Genomic DNA, 20,362 nt, shown 5'->3' on the forward strand with positions numbered 1-20,362 from the left:
ATACATTGTCCAGTAGGGTGAAATGCCTGGGTCGTTTTCCTGTGTACCTTGTTAATAATTCCTACATTTTACATTATTTGGTACATGTAGACGTCTTCACCAAAGACCAGTCAGGAATGAGTTCTTGTTGTGTATGATACGTGTTATTATTTATTTTCCCTGTGTGCAGTTTTCATAGCATTCAGTTTTTGCATAGAATGAATATTAAATAAATCTGACATTGCTCCGTATTCAAATAGCCATGAATAGATCTTAGAATGTCAAAGGTATTTAAGGTGATATGAAAGGGTCATTCTATATATATATAAAATGTAGAAATATTTATTAAACTCTTTTCCAAACTGGATGCACCGATTCGTTGGAAACTACAGCACGCGATTATGGAGGAGAAAGAACTTGGTGCTTATGACATTTCATTTTTAATAAAAAATTGTTTTTGTTTATCCCAGACTAGAACCAATACATATAATTCTTTTTCAATAAAATTTTATAAGCACAACGTTCTTCCTTAAGGCCTTCACAATCATGTGCTGAAGTTTCAAATGATTTGGCCCACTCAGTTTGGAGAAGGTTTATAAATATTTTGACGTTTCATATATATAGAATAACCCTTTCATATCCCCTTAAAAGTATATTGACACGTTCATGAAATGATAGGTATTTCAGATATTCATTACGAACAAATTAGACAGACGTATGATGTAGTCGATCTCATGGGTTTTAAAAGTTGAATTAATTCTAAATAATCTATCCACGGCTAAGAAAAAATTCGCCAATTTTAACGTAACAATCTATCACACTGGTAACTCAAAAGCGCGGAATGATCAAAACCAAAGAATCATGGTTACTATTTTTCGTATATCATCGGACTAGTAAAAGCAATCTGACATATTACAAAGAATTTCACACACGTCGACGTTGATGTGAAGGAGCATTACTGTGATCGATTTCGCATACGCACTTACAAAATCATCCGTACGTAATTCTAGTACGAATGTCTACGTCAGAAATATATATATTTACAAGTACCTTCAAATGCAACACATGCTCCCGACAGATTCGCATTCATCGACTGGACTATTATTCACACCTGTAAAAATACAAATATAGTGCCACTTTAAAACGAAGGATCGCGTATGCAGTTCACTTAACAAAACTTCGGCTTTTGAGGTATATCTTTCCAGGATAATTCCATACAATATAATGGTCTGTGTCGCATTGTCTCGAGAATATTTGAACAAACGATTTCTTCCTTTTTCTTTTAATTCCTAAAATTTGGTCTAAAGACAAAGGTACCTGAGAATTGTATTATGGAGATCAACATTTACGTTAGTCTCTCCGCAGTGACATATGAACGAATCAATATATCAGCTATGATCGATACTATGGTGGTAATCTTAAATATTAGATTTTAGGTGGCAAGAAAATATTCAAATATGCTCGCAGATTATTTATCCCCCATTTACTACTATCGTCATTGTGCGCACGGCCATTCTACTATTAACGTTACAGCGCAATGGCTCGACTATTCCTTATCAGAATTTCCGCTAATTCTGAATTACGGAATTCCTTAACTCTCTCAAGTTCCGTTCCGAAAGATGTTTCCCAAACTGATTTTTAAAAGAACATTTTTATCTACGGTTCCACATCGCTTTAAAACATTTATTAAACTTTTATTTAAAGTTCTAAACATCCTCAAAACATTCACAATGATAAAGAATCTATTAAATTTATTCGTTAGATATATATGTATCATGAACTCTCTTCCAGATAGAAGAATTTGACAGATCGGTACCGACTTTCCTTAGAAAATAAAGTGCAAAACGATTTAAATTAAGCGATCCACATTTCTATAGCATATTTTTGGTCCGCCCTTCCAAGCAGTCTATACGTCTATCTATACATTCGTAGATGTACACGTTGTATTCTGAATTTCACCGGTTCCATTCAGACTGTACATCACTCTATCAAATCCTTCCATCAAAGCGAAAGAAACCAAAGGAAAAGTCCGTTTGTTCAATTCCTTTGTGACTATCTTGCGACTTTACAATCATCCGAGTACACGCCGCCCGCAGCAGGTGGACATTGTCTAACAATTGTTTTACCGATCCACGGTACCGTACAAAATGTTAGCCGGATCGAATACGAGGCCGCTTTTAACAGCGGATCGCTCATTGCGGAGCTCCACCGACGATTAAACTTTAAATTACAAATAATACATAGCAAGAGAAATAAATTGAGCTTTGTAACGACATAACCGGCTTGCATGACGTCGCAATCGTTCTACAAGTAGCTACATCTATCTGTAGATGGCTGCAGGATCAGGGTCACAGGCGTGATCTCACTTTGTACTTTTCTAAATAGGAAATAACCGATTAAATGGTGATTAGCTTACGAAGGGCCCCAAGTACTCGCTCCGAAAGCGCGAAGCGAGAAGCGCGCCAAGTCGTAGGCTCGATCGTTGTCTGTCGAATAAGTCTCGCGGTGTTTCGATATTCTTATCGGATGTAGCTTGTCCCTCGGGACTTCGATGTGACCGCCTGTATTCCCTGCTATCTGGTGCAAGGAAGCGAGTCGAAAAATATCCGAATTCATTCCATCGTGGTTTCGGTATGACCTTAGAGCTTCCAAAGCAGCAAACTTCTTACAGTAGCAAGTCATTTGTCTTCGGTATTTATACCTCGGATCAAAGTTACGTCACGGATAAGCAAAACCGTTAAGTTTCTGCAGTACTGACATCCTTTTATACCTTCGTCGTGCCTCATTAGTTGGAGGTGGACGGTACAGGGTTGATCTGGCTGGACATGTAGCAGCAATAGCATGGACCCAAGACCGTTGGATTCCTGATGAGTAAAAGAGACATTACGGTAAAATGGAAAAATAATGTAACCGTTTAATTATATTCGTTAACTATATAGAAAATATAACACAAATATTTTGTGCCACCAGAGAACAGTTCTCAAATAAGGAAGTCATTTTCACTCCTTTCCGAGTGAGTAGTCCCTCGACCTTCGCCATACTATAATGATCTAATTAGGATTCAAGATTACCTCGAGGGTCTCTGCATTGACTGGCCGACATATCCTGGTTCCTGGTCGCCACGACGTCATCCAGAGTGGCAGACTAACCGCTAGGGATGTGCACGACCATCATTACTACGACTTACGCCTTCGACTCGACTTCCTTGTCCTGGGCTCTGTGCCTCGCGTCCTATACTTTTAAACAGAAAAGAAATGTATCAAATTAACTCGACAAATAAATTATACATAGATATGTTGAACTTAACGATTACATATTCGGAAAACAGGGTTTAACTAAATGAATAAAAGCATATCGAATAATACACATAAGCAGCTTGGCTGGTAAATAAAGTTTAGAAATAAAGTTTCTCGGAAATTACTGATACTGCTTAAAATCTGGCGTCTTTGCGTCGCTTTGTTGAAACCAAACAATTATACTTACTCGCTCTGATCTTGAAGAATCGACGAGTCTTTCCCTTTGCCGTTCTTATCACCTTCTTCATTGTGTACATGTGGTGCAGCTGAGCAATCCGTAGAGCTTGAAGTAGAAGAAGTTACGCTCGAGGAAGAGCTCATCCGATTACCATCCGCTCGTTTTGACCCTTCCACAGTAGGCTCGTTGCTGACATCGCATTCTTCAACTGGCAAGCAAGTTTCTACCATAGCCTCTAAACAGTTGACGAAAAGCTCAGCGCTCTCTGCAGTACAATTACACTAGAACCATAGAAAGAGTTAAATGAAAGTCAGCAACAAAAACTAATATTGTTGAGTCCCGCTACGTTGAAATAAAAACCAGAGTATATTTCATTTGAGAAAAATGATTATCAGATTCTATTAAAAAATTGTTCTGCATTTTTACCTTCGTATATGGTCCAGCAAATCTCCATAGGCCTCCGAAACCACAACTTTGTAGGTAGTGCAGTTGCTGCTGGCTCGTGTCCTCGCAAGCTATCATATTCTGTATAATATTCTGCACAGCAGTTAAAATGACTTGGTCGTGGCAAGACGAAAGTACACTGTTGATTTTTGCGTCCAGCAAATTATGTCTACAAAGTGAATACAGGATTATAATCCATAATTTTTCATAACAGAAAGAGATTACATATACCACGAGGTAGTATAAGGAGCCAGCGCCATGGATTGAAATCGCCCCCACTTTACGGATAGAATTCAAACATTTTCGGTAACATAAAATTGCAGAAGGTAACTGCGAAACATACCGTACTTACCGCGTTTAAAACTCTATTTAGGGGTCAAAGATCTTCAGATTTTTTCTGATCTAGTGTCGAGAGCGCCTCCTCAATGAAATTTTGCAATTAAAAATTATCGCCTAGTCTTTATCGCGTTAAAAGCATCACATTCTGTACATCATGCGCGGATTATCGTTTCGCATTGCGTACCTTAATTACAAAATTAAAAGCATTTTAGGTCATTTACATCGATAGGAAATGTTTTGGCCACGTATGACTGGAGTTCCCTCATTTTCCGTAAGTAACGCTCGCATCGTTAGACCAGCGAAAATCTGAGATCCTGGGTCCTGATTCTAGGGCCACTTTCCATAGAACCCACTTTAGGCGTTACATCTCCTTATATTACTTCACGACATATACCTTCACTCTATGAAAAATAAAAATTCATACTTACATAACCGGAAATACCTTCGGAAAGACGACCGAAGCTTCAGCCAGGTACTGATAGAGAATTCGCGTTTCGCCTTCGTCCGTGGAGTATTTAACGAGTGTCGCTAGCACAGTTAAAACTAACGTTTGCGTTGAGAAGTCGGTCAAGACTTCAGGATCCAGCAGCACGTTGTTCTCATTACTGACGCTTACTCTAGAGCTACGGTTCTGCCAAGTACAAAATTGCGAGATTAATATCCAGGTCGTGAGATTTGCTTACTCGCTAGACTTGAACGCTTGAAATAGTGACAAAAACAAAGAAAAACTCGTATCGACCGCCACCTGAGATGTCCAGCGACTGTCCTAGTTCCATGCCGATCTGATAAAATATGATTCGTTACTGAAGTATGGAAGAAGTTAGTACCTTTGGTTCCGAGTCATCATCCGCTTTGGTCTCCTTAGCGGTCGGCACGGAGAAGGACCTCTGGGTTTTAAATAAATTCCGGCCCGTCTTGTTAGTGACGCCGTTCGAAGGTCGAGTTTTCGGGGTATGACGTTAGTCGCGAAGTTTGGAATTTTAAGACCCAGCCAGGCACAGGCAGGCACACACCGAGTTCACACACAGAGAAACAGAGAGGAATACGAACTTGGATTATACGCGAACCCTCAGCCTTTATTCGCTAGAAAACATGCGTGCCATTTTCCGAAAGTCAACAAACATTATCGCGAACAGCCACAACTCTTTAAATATACTTAAGGTGATATGAAAGGCCCCGAGAAACTTAATCGACGTTGATGAACTAAAATTCGGATACGTATCGGCTTACTCTTTCAGTTGCAACTTCTGATTTAAACGGTCAGGACAGATAAGATGTAACAATTGCGAACACGATACAAAACGTCTGGATTTTAAACTTCTACTTCTTTTAAATAGCTTTTTGGGAATAGATCTAATACTCGGAAAAGAAATAAGCAGTGGCTGCCGCGACGAAAATTACAGTGCACCCAAAGTGCACAAATGCAAAGTAACGATCTCAGAAGATGAGGACGAAACTAATGTAAAATAGACACGGAAGCAGACAGAAAAGAAAAAAAGAACAAAATATTTACGCGATCGATAAAATGATAACACCCGGTTTAAAATTTGTACGACGAATACAAGATATATTACCGGATGAGGTGCGTGTTGTTTTTGCTGTCTGGCTTGGACGATTGCCGACTGGTCTAGAAGGTCCCAGGACTTTTGTCTTCGACTTGTTGGATTGACTGTGCCACTGGACGATTCCTGGGACATAATTCTTCGTTAATCTTCGTTACCAAACTTGGCGCATTCGCACATTTCTTTGCCCCGACAATCTAGGTTCATTTTTATGGAAAAGTTTCGCCTTACTTACGGAACTTTGTGGCGGCGACAATGTGTCTAGAAAATCGGTACTTCCAGAATCAGCAGAATTTCTGCCAATGGAGTGTCTGATGTGACACCTGCTTCTAACTTCTTCCGATACTGACACCAGAGCTGTAAAAACGTAATATGTTATAATATAAGAATTTATAATAGCTCCACTTGCAAGTAACTAGCGACACTTCTTGCAATCGCTGATAAACAATTGCAACTTCTGTAGCTCATATTTATAAGCCATGATGTAACAAATTTATCGGAAATTTTTGTTCAAATCTATTGTGTAATATGCGTACATATATTGCAGACATCTTATACAGTAAATGGTCTGCGAATTGTTTGTAAATCGATTTTTCTTCATTATATGATCATGAATTTTTATCTGGGTAGTTACTATTAGTAATTGCTGACAGTTACGCGGAGTAAATTGTAATTGACACTAGCATTATTTGTTAACACGTTACATAATTATGACACGAGATAAAATATAAGGATGCTGGTGTTCAATAGAAATTACCTGCAAGATATGCGACGCTTTCAGGAGTCACTTCGAATTTATCCCGTCTAAAAGGTTTCGCGACGATGGCTAACAACATCGTCAGGACTCTTGCCGTCCTGGTTACAGTGGTCGGTGTAGGATGACGATAACCCTTTAGAAGATGGCCCACCAAAGCAAAATGGAAATTCGACTTAAAAGAGAGTCCAACGGCATTGTCCAGTTGTTTAAAGTGCCATTCCAAAGGTTCTCTTGTCGACATCATTACCCGTTCGAGGGTCTGAAAGGATGAACAGTAAATGTTAATATCTACTGACCAGCTCATGATCTTTGACTTTGTATCCTTTACATACAAAGATCTCTAATTTTTTTTAAGATGATGTTTTACCAAGTAACATTGATATTTTCTCACCTTATCGTCAAATGTGCCCTGGGAATCGAGAGTATGTAAGTTTTGTTCGAGTAAAGCCAATCCGGAGGCATAAAGAGATGCTTCGTCAAGTTGGAGTACCGAAGTAGCTACCCAGAATAAGTATCGGTGTATTAAAGATTCCTGCAAATGCAAAAAAAACAAACAACATTATACATTTTAATCCTGATAGAATGTTTTAAATATTTCTATGTTTGTTATAAAGCTTATATCTTTATGCGATAGAAATAAAGTTAATTTATCTTTACAAATTTTGTATTAGGAAAAAATTCCACATGAAAAAATGTAACAATATCAAAGAACACTTACAGGCCTAAGAAGTGGTTGCAAACGAGTCAAACACATAACGATGGCTTCCAAAAGCGTAATATCATTAAAGCTCTCAAGAGCTTTGACTAGAATCCTCAAAAGTTGCTTAACATCTTGGTCCGTGATGCTTTTACTGATACATCCAAAAACAATAAGAGCCCTAGGTTGTAGGGAAGGATTGAAGCAAAAAGCAAAACTCTTTGCAAGTGACGTCCAGGTTTTCAACCAATCGCACTTAGGAATGTCCCTCATACAAGCCTCCATAATTTCCAGTAACGCATCGGTAATAACTTCTAGACTGGTAAGAGCAAGTCTCTCTCTGTCCTGGCTTGCTCCAACGTTACGTTCATTTCCAAACCACTTCTCATTAGTATGTCTATAGCTCGATCTGAAGGCAGTTACAGCAGCCGATTTAACCTTGCTGATCCCAAATAACAAATAAAATTTCGGCAGAGAGAATTCATCCAGGCTCATCCTGAGAACTCTGTAGGTGTCTTCCGAGAAGGAAGGTGAATTGCAGGTACATAAAGAGTGGATGATATTAATTACGAGGCCGTGAGTGGAAGCTCGCATACTTAGGCTCCCAGAGCAAACGAGAAACGTGACGGTATGAAACAAATAAGGCAGATGTTTCCCCACGTCTAGGCAATTATTGAAAGACAACATCAGCAAGTACCGCGCCAAGATAGCGATGTCATCCCACATCATGTGCTGCTCCAAAAGAGGCGTGGGAGACGTGCAAGTCTTGTCAACGACTCTGCAAAGGCGACCAATGACCTTCTTTGCGACGAGCTGTACATTTCCAGAAGCTAAGGCAACCGCAGTATCAGCCATGATCTCCACCATCGGCGATCCTAATCCATAACGCACGCTTCTGTGGATAAAATTGTCCAAGACAATGTCTATAAGATCTGGCAATCTACCTATGGTACTCCAAATCTTCGCCTGTATACTCGGATACATTTCAACTTCCTCGATTGTCAAAGTGATCAGCTTTTCCAGTATCTGAGTGACTTGTTTCTGGCGTTTCCCACCTTCGTCGTTAGGTTTATAAAAGCGTACAAGATTGTTCAACCAGGGGGTCATGTATTCCAAGCAGAGATGTTTCAGCTCAATGGTAGATACTCGAAAACCTTGAATGCACTCCTCTAGGAATTCTAAAGTCAAATGAGGATCGTTAGCAGCTAATGTCTCGCTAAGATGTTTAATAAAGATCGTGTTGTTTGAAGGAATGCACAAGCCTGAGGTTTCTAGCAATTGGCCCTCTATCTTGAGGTCGAAGGTTGCTGTCAAGGCACACAGCTGATTATACGCCGCCGTGCGAAGATTAGGATCCGAACTGCCAAGATTCAGCAGGGCCATGTTTAGGAGGGTACCAGGAACATCTTTAGGCCTAATCTTCGGATGGACAGACATGGAATCCGGCTGCGACAGTTCCCACCTGTTCCTGATATGGATAATGGCCTGGACGATACTATCGCAGTCGTTGTGGATAAACGACAATGGGCCAGCCTCGTTGGAAATGGTTAATGTAAATTGGTTATCGTCTACTAGGCATACTTCTTCGACTTCGGAGGCGTAATATACGTCGTTCAGAAGTACAGAATGGGAGAGCACCTTACATTTCTCCGCAGAAGTGATTTGAATCGCAGTTGGGCCCACCTTGACGGATATCTTGGTGTCCTTGTGCGAGAGCTTCAAAGCACTGGTAAAAACTTTAAGATCTTCATCGAGAGACAACGTTGCTCCCGGCAATTTTTGTTGCTCGACGTCGATCACGTCGTTCAGTCGACCTGGACCCTCGATGAAAACTACCTTACGATTACCTTTCAAGGGTGCTAATATTCTATCATGAAATTTGGTGTACTCCCGCACCCAACTATTACAGTTATATATGTAAGCTGCGTGAATGTTTTCGTAAGCAACCTCAGGTAAAACGTAGAACCATTTTTGCAGGAACTCTGTTCTGAAGCGGTTATCCGAACATGTGTGGGTAAAGTCAACCACGAGCTCAAATGGCGAATGACAAAATGGTTTCAAGGTCAAGATTACGTGATATATTAACAAATCGCCATTTGTCTCCCCGATTCTGAAAATTAAGAAATAACAAGACGTTTATTTTCCTCGGAAAGTGTACGCGAAGAGTGGGTATTAAATAAAAATACTTCAGAGACTACTTACTTATAACGCCTAGCGATGTAATAAAATACCGGATAGCCTTGCTTACTTGTTCCCGCTTGATAAAAAATATTAAGTGTCTTGATACTTTTGAATTCCTCTTTCTCGTGCATATTATGCTTCACCATTATCTCCTCAAAGTTAGTAGAAGACATATCGATGCTGGACCACCGAGCGTAAGATGATGAAAACAGTAGACTAAAAAGAATCAATTCGTGGAATGAATGTGCACCAGGAAATACTGATGGCAAACTTTCCGTCTATTTTTATTTCCTTATTTATTTTATATATATATATTTTTTTACTTACTGCGAGTCGATTGGTTTGTGCTCAGGAGGTCCTAAATAAGCCAACAAAGTGGCCATTTTATCAAAAGGCCGCCTACCCACAGCTTTATGGTCCCTGCTACTACTCAGATAGTCTCCAATTCGTTCCTGGTGATTCCACAGCAGTCTATGTAAAGCCAAAACATTGGCATCCGATATGAAAGACATCGGGTGATTCGCTTGGTCGACAGTCTCGCAGTCGGATGCTATTTGAATAAAAAATCTTCGACCAATCTCAAAGTGAGCTCTGAGGAAATCGTTGAAAGGCAGCATGTGCTGCTCCTTGCTAAATTCCACGTGATTAGCAATATTTTGCAGAATCTTGGACATTAACATAAGTCCTCTTTTCACTTGAGGAGGTACCTGCTTATTCACGATTCCCATTTCTTGGGGTGAGACAATGGCCGGATTAATGAAACGCAGAAATATCACAGTTCCAACTGCACCGATATTGTTTTGAGGACACTGGGGAAATCTTTTGCTTAGCACTTGATAGAGACAGTGACACATCGATCTCAATTGCGGTGGAAATCTAGAAAAAGAAAATAAAAAAGGAAGACTGACATTATCTAACATAGCTTTTAACCAAAACGCATCAACTCACCTATCCGCCGAAGAGACGATGGAATCGAAAACTTTTTGAGTAAGAGCGATCAAATTCCGACCGTTCCGTTCTATATCTTCATTTGCATCGATTCTTGCACTGTCAACTTCAAAGCTCGTCATTGGATCATCCAAAAGAGGTCTGATAAGAGGTTCTAGCAATCCTTGTAAGTAACTGGCACCGTATATTTTAAAGCAAAAAGCCATTATTTTACTGCCAAGACTATTACCCCTAAACAGTGTTTGCATACAATCTGAGACCTCCACCTCACGGTAAAACATGTTCCATAATAAAGGCGATAATAAATGCTTGGCATCAAAAAGCGTAACGAAGACTCTTGCCAGCTCGTCCATCTGATTGGTCGTGACGACATTAGCCAGGGCCATCGCTATAGGCAATTCGCCTTTATCACTGATCATAGTAACTAACTGAACAAGTTGTTCAAATCTGTCAGCTAAAACAGTTTCCGCCAGTGTGTCAAATTCTGTTCCTTGTTGGAGAATTTTAGTCAGCACTTCCATAAAAGCTGCACGTGTCTGCAGGTCGCGGTTATAGCCGAGATCTAATAAAACCGATAATTAATAACATTAAAGAAGATACATTTTGTACAAGGAAGTACCATGGACGTATAATACATGGACTGCTCACCCCCTATGTTTGAAAGGAAGCCATGTATATAAAAATTGTTTTAAATTGAAAAGTAATTAATCATTTGTCGTTTTTGCAGTATAAATAGAACAATTTTGTTCTTATTGCAAATTATTTCCTCAGTTCCCATGTGGATTACAGACGTATAAATCTAGGTTTTAACGTGCTGATTTGAACAAAAGATGTTCTTGTCAACTAGATCATGCATTTTTCGTGTGTGCAGCGCAGACAAGGGATAGACAATTCTCGTTCTCTCACCGTTCTGTCAGCGATGCACGGCCCATATATTATACGTCCATGGGAAGTACATAGAATCATAATTGAAATTTTTCCAACTACCGATTGAATGCATTAAGCCACTGTCTATGTTTGCGCTGAGTAAATTACTCATCGCTTGGATAGTAGCGTTCCTTAAGGTGGAGAGCTTCCCAGTCGTGAATCGCTGCCTGGAAACAACGTCCTTCTCTTCGGTCGCGGCATCATTACAGTCATTGAGTAGATTCATGAACAAGGTAAAATATTTTAGGAAAAGCTGCGATTTTGCGTCCATTAGATCACCACGATCCGATTCTTCTGGTTGCAGAGGTAGTCCACGTAATAATGCTCCAACTGCTTCCATACAGGCCTGATCCAGGTCCCTAGAATACACACTAGAGTACGTGGACTTTACGCAAAGTACGCAAGAGTCCTACTCTCCCAGAATTGAGAAAAACTTCACAACGAAAAAGCAGGACTCTTTTTTAAAAATAAATACTTCTTTCTTACACTCTTCCGGCTACGATGTAAAATTATAGGAAATCTTCTAATCTTAAATTTACAATAATTGAAATGTCAAATGGGATATGACATATAAGTTTAAATTCTTTCAAGGAATATTTAAGGAATGTCGTGGAAAATTGCTACTTGTTGATTAGTAACTGCTTGTTTGATTAGTAACGGTAACATTGGCAGATTTAAAAACAGAGTCCATTCAAATGCGTCTTACCTAGTAATTATTGTAACATCTTCAACACTTGATGGCGCAATTTGATGTGTTGCGCCCATTACCCAATCCGTGAGGTACTCCACTAATTTATTTCTAAATTTCATTTCCTGTCGAAATGCCAAGTCATCTCGTCTCTTCATCATTGCTTCCACCAACTGACAAAGCTTAGTCTTGATATGTATCGCGTGTACTGTCATGTCAAGATGTCGTACATATCTGACAATAGCCAGCATCATTCCTTCAATGCTAGTCATCCCGAGATACTCGGATGGCTGATCTGTTTTCGAATCCAAGACATTTTTCATTATGAATATCGTATGTTCTATAAATTGCGTGTTTACATCAGTAACGATCACTTGGCCTTGCTGATCAAAAAACTTCTCAACAATGCTCTTAATTTGGTCAAAGAGTATAGGATAAAGAGCTGGGCTCATTTCGTGTCCGACCAACTCTTTCACGTGTTTATGAATTTGTGCTCCAAACTTTTCGTTATTACATATCAAAAGTCGTAAGAGATTGAAAACGAACTGGGTGACTGGACAATACTGGACATCTTGGCTAGGGTTGGTTAAACAGGCTGGAGAATCTTGTTTCGTCGAGCTTTTCTTGGGCTCGGGATTTGTCAATGTACCCGATATGGGTCTTCCCGAAGATCGTCTTTGAAGGCAAACGCCTCCGAGAGAACACAAAAATCCCGTCATGTTCGCCCACTCATTAATTTGCTCTTCCAATTCATGTTCCGAGTTCTGATGCGATGCTCTACGTTTCCCAGTGATACGATGAAAGGATTCCAATTGTCCATCTTCGGCCTTTGTCTTTGGATAATTCGACAGCTGCCGCGAGGTGGACTCCCAGTTTCTGAACGTTTCTTCCCAAGCCTGATAAAAACGAATCGTTATTACTTTGTTCCGTGTCTTATCGGCATTAAAGTGACGTGAAGTTTCAGATGCTCTTTCCAGAAGAGATAAAAAAAAAATCCAAAATTCAAGTTATCCACAGTCTTTGAATTTAAAAATCTATTTCAAACGGAAACACATGGAGGAAGATTGAAAGCCAATAAATTCTGAATTAAAAAATTGAATGATATAATAAATAGCCGGTTTATGATGTAATTCACGTTTAAAAAAACGTTGAAATTTTGCATATCAAATTCTATTACCTGTTCTAAAAGTCGTATCAAACTTCATACCATTTCAATGCGCGAAAGTACTTCACACAAATTAATCTACAATACATATACTGTGTCTTTAATAGCAGATTTACATTTTCACTGATAACAAGACAACTTTCCCTTACAGTAATTTATAAAGAACAAAAAATTGAAATATCAGAAATTTGAGAAGATACCTACGGGTTGGACACCGTTCACGCAGTGCTCTATCTTTCTAAGCAACGCCATGATCCTTTTTTGCAGTGCTGCACGTCCTAAAAGTTAGGCCGTTAATGCGGACACCACAATGGGCTACTTTTTGTAGATTTCATTATAACCGACGTGTTACTAACAGAACTTTTCGCACTTCATTCCTGAACTATTCTCCTGATTTACTTCTCTGTCTACGCAACTTACCATGATTGTGCTCGTGATAACAAATCCTACTTTCACCGCTGGCTGTTGTGGAAAGAGAATTTTTACACCCAACATGACTCGATAGTACGTCATTCTCAATTTCTCTGTTTCTCGATTATCATCCCCATGTCGAGACACAAACCGAGAGCAACAGAGGTCGACAAAAGTGAAAAATCACTTACCAGTTGTTAATACTGTCGAAGCTTGAGCCAATTCGACATATAGATGGTAATTAGGAAGCAGACAAGTTACAGCAACCTCGTCGCTCCCACAGCGGATTTCAGCCTCCTCGCAAAGAAGAGCAAAGCAAGACATTGCGACTAGAACGGCCTCCATGTCGATACTCCACAGGTACATGAAGAACACTACCTATATTTACAGTTTTGATAACAAAAAATTAACAACATACACGTATAAGATCTACAAGCAAGGAACAAATTAAAAATGTACTCTCAAAAGCATTAAAGAATGTTTAAAGATTTTTCCATTAGCTTTTTGACCGAGGTTGGTGGAATCGGATATTAGTGTTTCCTTTACATTAAATACACACTAGACATACCTCAAGCTTAATATGTGCTTGCTTGCAGATGGCGATTTGACTGCCTACATTAGCATAATCTTTGTTCTGCGAAAGAAATGCATTTCTACGCATGAGGATCTCTCGGAGCCACTTCAAAATATCTGTATAATTAACTATCTGATGCTGAATTAATTTCTGCGATATCGAGAACAACACTTGGGAGCTAACGTCCCAAAACGTATTGATAGGAGCTTCTGGATTCCAAACTCTAATTTTATCTGGATGGTGGAGCACCAGTAAAGCCTCCATCGCTTCGTGTGCGATATCTGGCATGGTCGGTTGATGCACCAGAGATACCAATCCATTGATCAGTTCTAAAGTTGAACTCTGGATCTCATGTCCTGCTTTCCCTTGATTCTAAAAACACATAAAATACATTAGAGAACAATTGGTACATCAAATGCAAGTATTTCCGAAATGAGTAGCAAAATACGCAACAAAGAACTTACGTTCAACATTAACATCGGATCAGCATGTATTAGCCGTACCATCCACAGGAGCAGATTCCTATAACTAGAAACCTCCTCTCCCCGATCGCGGTACTTGCTCTGCTCTTTACCTTTGAGTGTTAAACTTTGAATCATTCGTAACGGCGTCGGTGATATATAACTTTGCGTAACTTTATTCAAAGTATCCGTGAACATACTTCGCAACTCTGCACTGCGAGAGTACACGAGGTCTATTTGAGGCCACCAGGACAGTCTTGGTTGCGTAACGATTCTGAAAATTAATATGTGATAATTCCAATCCAAATACAAAATGCCTATCCACTCCCCCACAAGTATTCATATTCAATTTAATTTACTGTAATGTTAATAAATGTAGAGTACACATGGAAGTGCTCATAAGTGATATGTCAAAGTTAAGGACAGTTCGGTTTCAGGTTCAGTTTCACTTCTCTTTAAATCAACTTTAGTTGAAAATACTGCGTTGAATCGGTGCTTACCTGTATAACGAGCTAACAAGTACAAATTGATACGTAGAGGGTGAGTTCAAATTGAGGCAAACTTTAAGTACTTCGTTGTTGTGAGGCTTGATGCGAAAACAGCTGACAAAACAGTCTATCATTAGGTCGGTGTCTTGGGCGACGTAGCTCTGACCCCTGGAAAAAGGCTTGCAGGGGTTGAAGAGCAACGCGGTTAGGTCGTTTATAACGTGTTGCACAAGGGCGAAAATCACATTGTTGGAATCTAAGTTGTTTATATATGTGGAAGCTTTGCAAAGCTTTACGCAGGTGACAGCTGCAGCTTCTGCGAGTTGCCTGCTGGAACTACCGTGAACTCCTAGGCCCCGCTTCACGCTGTCAATAAATTGCTTCTTCTTCGAATGTTTAGGGGAGCACGGTGCCCCAGAATCCGCGTTAACGATTTCCTCCAGAACTTTAGGAGATAAAATCAGGAGCATAATTTGTAGAGGCCAAATAACCGCGGCTCGTCCCTTTTTGTTGTCTGCAAATGTGTCCAGAATATCGAAAAGCTCGCCACATGCTTTCCCTAAATCCTCATTAGGCCGTTTCTGAAGATCCGCGAATTCCTGGGGATACGTGTCCATCCAATTCCAAATCGCTTTTTCCAAGGAATTCGCCAAAACGAGGTGCGCCGACTTCTTCAACTGTCGAAACTTTTGTATAGTCTCTGCAAGAGTAAACGACATTTAGGCAATTTCATAAAGATATAAAATTTAATAACCGCAAGATTCCAGCGTACACGTAGAAAACAACAATTACCGTTTAATAGCCTTGTAAGTCGGTGAACGTCCACGTTGATATGCTGAATCAGTTCGATGTCCCCGTAATCCGGATTTTCGTCGCTGCAGACTGACAATTCCTGAAGACGAGCCGAGATCCGGTTGAACACGGCGTTGAAAAAGTTTAGACTCAAAGCGAAGAGAACCTTACTCGCTAGATTCTTGAGATGAGCATGTTGAGGGCCATCGTTAGATATATCTGTGGAAAAGCTCCCGTTAACCGAGAAATCTGATCAACATTTGAAAGCATTCCTCCAAGGGGCCGTCCACTTGGAAATCAGTGCCACTTTCACATCCCCTTAAAGAACGGATAAGACGGATGAAAATATCGGATCGACCTTACGCGCTTACCGATAAACTGGCAGATCTCTCTGAGCAGTAACTTGACATTCATAGCCTCGTCGAATTTGGTCGTGTCTTTGGGCTGGTTGCTCAAGCACCGCTCCAGGGTGTCGAGGACGATGACAATGGACTCGTAACAATGACGGTCCTGGTCGGTGCAATGAAAGGAACGCTGACCGCCGGTACAGGGAATCAACTCGTTGACCCGCTGCAGCATTTTCGTCAGGCCGGATATCACCAGGGAGAAACGGTATCGGGATATTTGGATGAGACATTTTTTATTTTTCTCCTCGTTCATGCGGGAATGCGTGCTCTGGGGACCCGCTCGGCAAGGCAGCTGGAAATTACGAATAAATGTTAAACTTTAGATTACGCTAACATCGCCTTTGATAAATTGCTCCAAACGATATACATTCATATAATCCCTAAACAATGCGTACACGTTATTGCCAATGTCTCCAATGGGCTTAAACGGAAAATAGAGGTTTGGCGTAACGTGAAAGCACCGTTTAATCGACCGAATTCATCATACAGAGGATTGTTAAGAACTATATTTTAATTGTATAAAAAAAGTTGTAAAATTATAATATTTTTCTTCACCCTGTACTCATATAAGACTGTAAGTTTTCATGACGAGTATACTCGTCACACACGGTTAACAGGTTAATGATCGACCACTGAGATGTCACTTCTATATTATCTTAATTTCTTTGAGAATTAAACGCGTCCCTAAAAAAATAAGAAAAACAAAGAAACGTAAATACTCCCACCCTAATCGATCCCATTTTTGACATTTGCACGGTAACGATTGGCGACACGTAGTGAGACCAAGATCTACGTAGAAGTTTAACGTCCACGGTCGTCGAGGCTTAAGAAACGGAAACGTCAAGCGTTTCGACGTCTTGACATTTATACCTTCGCGGTTCGCCGAACGTTCGTTTAAACTCGTGAAAGGTCGTAAATGTCCGTGCCGTGTCGCGCTCGCGACACTCGTCGGTCATTCACGCGCAAGATGACGGCAATTCGCTTTCATTCATGCATCCGCCAAGGCGAGAACACCAAGACGGGGGCAAAAGGAATGAACCTAACCTCCGCGATTGGATATTGCGCGATGCAGCCCACGGAAGAAGGGAGAGAGACGAAGGTTAAGAAAGGAGACATTGAAATTAATTCCTCGAATTGAGCACGATTAATTACAGGATGGGTCAAATTTAAGAATACGGGGCTCGCCTAGAATTCACTCCAGAATATCACTTCCCTTGGTTCTCAAATGAGATAAAAACGCTTAAGGTGAAGAGAAACCTCTCAAATCAGTCGACTCGAATAAGACACTTTAACATAATGTGCATGAATTTTGTGAACATTTCTAACAATGGGCCCAGATAGACAAAGTGATGGAAAAAATTGAATGAAAAATGCCTGATAAAAGACCATGCTCATTCGGAACTCATATTTGTAGTACACAATGACGAACCAAGGATACTTAAACATGAAACAAAGTTAATTACATGCAATGTCTCGATGTTTGTACGCATATGTACAGTTAAATTTACCTCACGCGTTGCTGATAAACAATTGCGGCGTTTGTACCTCATATTTAATCTATGGCGTGACCAAATTTACCGCAAAGGTTTGTTCAAATTTATTGCGCGTAACATGTGTAAATATATTGCAAACATTTCCCGCAGCAAATGGTCTGCAAATTACTTGTAAATCGATTCTTCTCATCATATGATGATCATGAATTTCTATCTGGGTACTTAGTACGATAAAAAACTGATATCGATAGCTTCACCCTCTGAACACAGACCCTTTCGCCAATTACAAAAAAGCATCAAGATTACTACTCCCAAAAGATATAGAAATAAAAACTTCCGATCGTATTCAAATATTCTTGTCATTTGATTTTCTTTCCGAGTCAATTATGTATTGAATGAATATATCGCATCCCTATTCATGACACGACGGAACAAAAACTTATTCAATTCCGCGAGCTGTTACGGATATTCTCTTTCCTGCTCGTCATGCATGAAAAATGGTTGAAGCGCGGGTAAAGTTGATCGTTGATACCTTTGAGGCTGGTGTGAGGAAATGCGAAAAGAGCAAGGGGAGCGAGTACACCACCGTGGACATGAATCGAGCACGAAAGGATAAAGATGACACAAAATAAACATCGCATACATGAAATACTTTCTATACAGTTCAGATTGTATGGCGTAGGTGCGTCAATTATTACCATGTTCTTAATATTACCACCTCCCTTAACCCTTTGGCTACTAAGAGCACTTAAAGACGCCCGACGTTTGGTCCAATATTGCTTGCACGGTCAGACGAATTTCGCCCATATGTCGAAATGGCTCCGTGTTCAAAGGGTTAAATTTGGCAGTTCGTTCCCTACGTCATAAATGACCCTGTCTCGCCTTCGAAAATCCAAATTTTAAGTGTCAAGATAATCATTGAGTGCTCCCAGGTCATGTGCCAATATTTCAGACAATTCGGTCCAATACCTTAAAAAAAAAGTGTCTTATTCTAATCGATGGATTTGAGGGGGAATTCATTTTACCTAATCTATTTTATATAAAAAATAAACCTCTAATGACGCGTCATTGCACAACCCTGGCTAAGACTTGGGTAAGGTTGATCGTTGATACCTTTGAGCAAGGCAGATATATGCGTCATGTAATATATGTGGTTTTCTACGTGTATATTACAACGTGTAATATGTCCGAAAATTTCTACGCGAGCGCGAAGTATGTTACGCCCTTCTACTTCTAAATAGAAAATTATTAATCCAGTTAGAAATTCGATATTAAACAGAACTAAGTCGAAAGAATGTTAATCGCCAAATTAATTTCATAAAAATTGTTACGTGTTTACATGTGCGCTAAAAGACGTTTATAACCAAGCGGATACATATATCATGCATATGCGGCAACCGCCATATTGGAAACGTAAAATTCTAAACAATTTCGAACACAAGCGCCAAATTAATATATTATTTAAAAATATTTCCGTATTTACATATGTGCTAAAAGACGTTTATAACCTAACGGATGCCATATATCGTGCATCTACGGTATCCTTCATATTGGAAACATAATTTACTGGTTTTCGACGATTTCCTACGGTGAAGTACTTGGTTCACGTACATACGTAAAAAACCTCGAAAAACGGGAAATTACCCAACCCTGCCTTTGAGGTAGGGCGAGGTGCGAAACGCTAGCAAGGGGCGAAGGGCGAGTGGGCACGGCCACGCGCGTGAATCGAGCACGAGAGGGAGAAAGAAAACGAGACGCGCGCGAGAGAGAGAGAGCGAGAAGAGGAGGGTGCGCGCGGGTGCGAATGGAGACGAGAGGGAGAGAGAAAGAGACGGAAAGAAGCCCGGAGCGACCAAGGCGGGGAGGAAGGAGATTCAAAGTGGCTGGCGTTCCGGGCGACGGAACGTACCTGTTCCTCGAATCTTGTGATCAGCCAATTGGCCCATTCCCCTGGTTTTTGCGTACCCATGGCCGTCGACTAGATGCCCCGCGGGATCCGCGGATGCCGCGGACTCAGGGACTCAGGGCGGCCATCACGGAAGCGAGGATTCGCGCGAGCTCGCGCCGAGCGCTCGAGCCAACGGGACCGATCGAGACACCGCCATTTACCGACCCCGACTGAGCCGGGCGCCGAGGCGGAGAGCGCCCCGCGCAGCCAGCCAGCCCGCGGCCAGCCAATCAGGAGCGCGCTCCAACGGAATGGACCAATCGCCGCGCGCATCGGGTCTCGGCCGCGCACTGCCCCCACTATGCAATTACGCCATTCATGACCGAGCGAGGCCGAGTCGCTCTTTCACGGCACTCGACTCTGCTCGACTCCGGGAGGAGGCAGGAGAGAGGGCTTGCGCCCTGTTACAGGAACGGCTCAAAGAAACTTTACGTCGCGTGGTAGTTCCACTTTGAGGTTAAACCCATCGTGAACTTTGAGAGAATAAAGCGGACACGAAATCGTTAGAAAATGGGATTATGGACGCGCTGGAATATTTCTAATATTGGTTCAACGATTGCGAGCTTCGGCTCGAAGTCGAACGGAAAGTGGAACCCCTCCTTGATGCAACGTTTTTGGAACTATTTC

The 20,362-nt window shown here is 40.8% G+C and overlaps 1 protein-coding gene across 9 annotated transcripts; it reads right to left on the bottom strand.

The window, feature by feature from the left end:
• Positions 1–537: 537 nt before the first annotated feature.
• LOC105700677 (neurofibromin) lies at positions 538–19,889 on the bottom strand. Of its 9 annotated transcripts, XM_012426740.1 has the most exons (26): positions 19,697–19,889; positions 16,259–16,586; positions 15,888–16,106; positions 15,108–15,795; positions 14,611–14,881; positions 14,141–14,518; positions 13,764–13,950; positions 13,582–13,623; positions 13,366–13,439; positions 12,015–12,892; positions 11,369–11,679; positions 10,382–10,943; positions 9,761–10,309; positions 9,455–9,649; positions 7,274–9,362; positions 6,947–7,087; positions 6,556–6,814; positions 6,034–6,155; positions 5,811–5,924; positions 5,064–5,150; positions 4,665–4,867; positions 3,880–4,066; positions 3,463–3,734; positions 3,051–3,215; positions 2,396–2,843; positions 538–1,090 (listed from the first exon to the last, which is right to left on the bottom strand). In XM_012426740.1, the coding sequence occupies exons 1-24, from the start codon at positions 19,754–19,756 to the stop codon at positions 3,131–3,133; spliced, it is 8,301 nt and encodes a 2,766-aa protein (XP_012282163.1). In that variant the 5' UTR covers positions 19,757–19,889; the 3' UTR covers positions 538–1,090; positions 2,396–2,843; positions 3,051–3,130. The 9 variants fall into 9 exon arrangements, with proteins under 9 accessions (XP_012282163.1, XP_012282169.1, XP_012282164.1 ...); XM_012426746.1 differs by having other exon boundaries at positions 538–2,843; positions 19,753–19,889; XM_012426741.1 differs by having other exon boundaries at positions 538–2,843; positions 11,369–11,667.
• Between the last annotated feature and the right edge of the window lie 473 nt (positions 19,890–20,362).

Source organism: Orussus abietinus, unplaced genomic scaffold (genome assembly GCF_000612105.2).
Source record: "Orussus abietinus isolate OABI.00-Male unplaced genomic scaffold, Oabi_2.0 scaffold139, whole genome shotgun sequence".
Lineage (NCBI taxonomy): Eukaryota > Metazoa > Arthropoda > Insecta > Hymenoptera > Orussidae > Orussus > Orussus abietinus.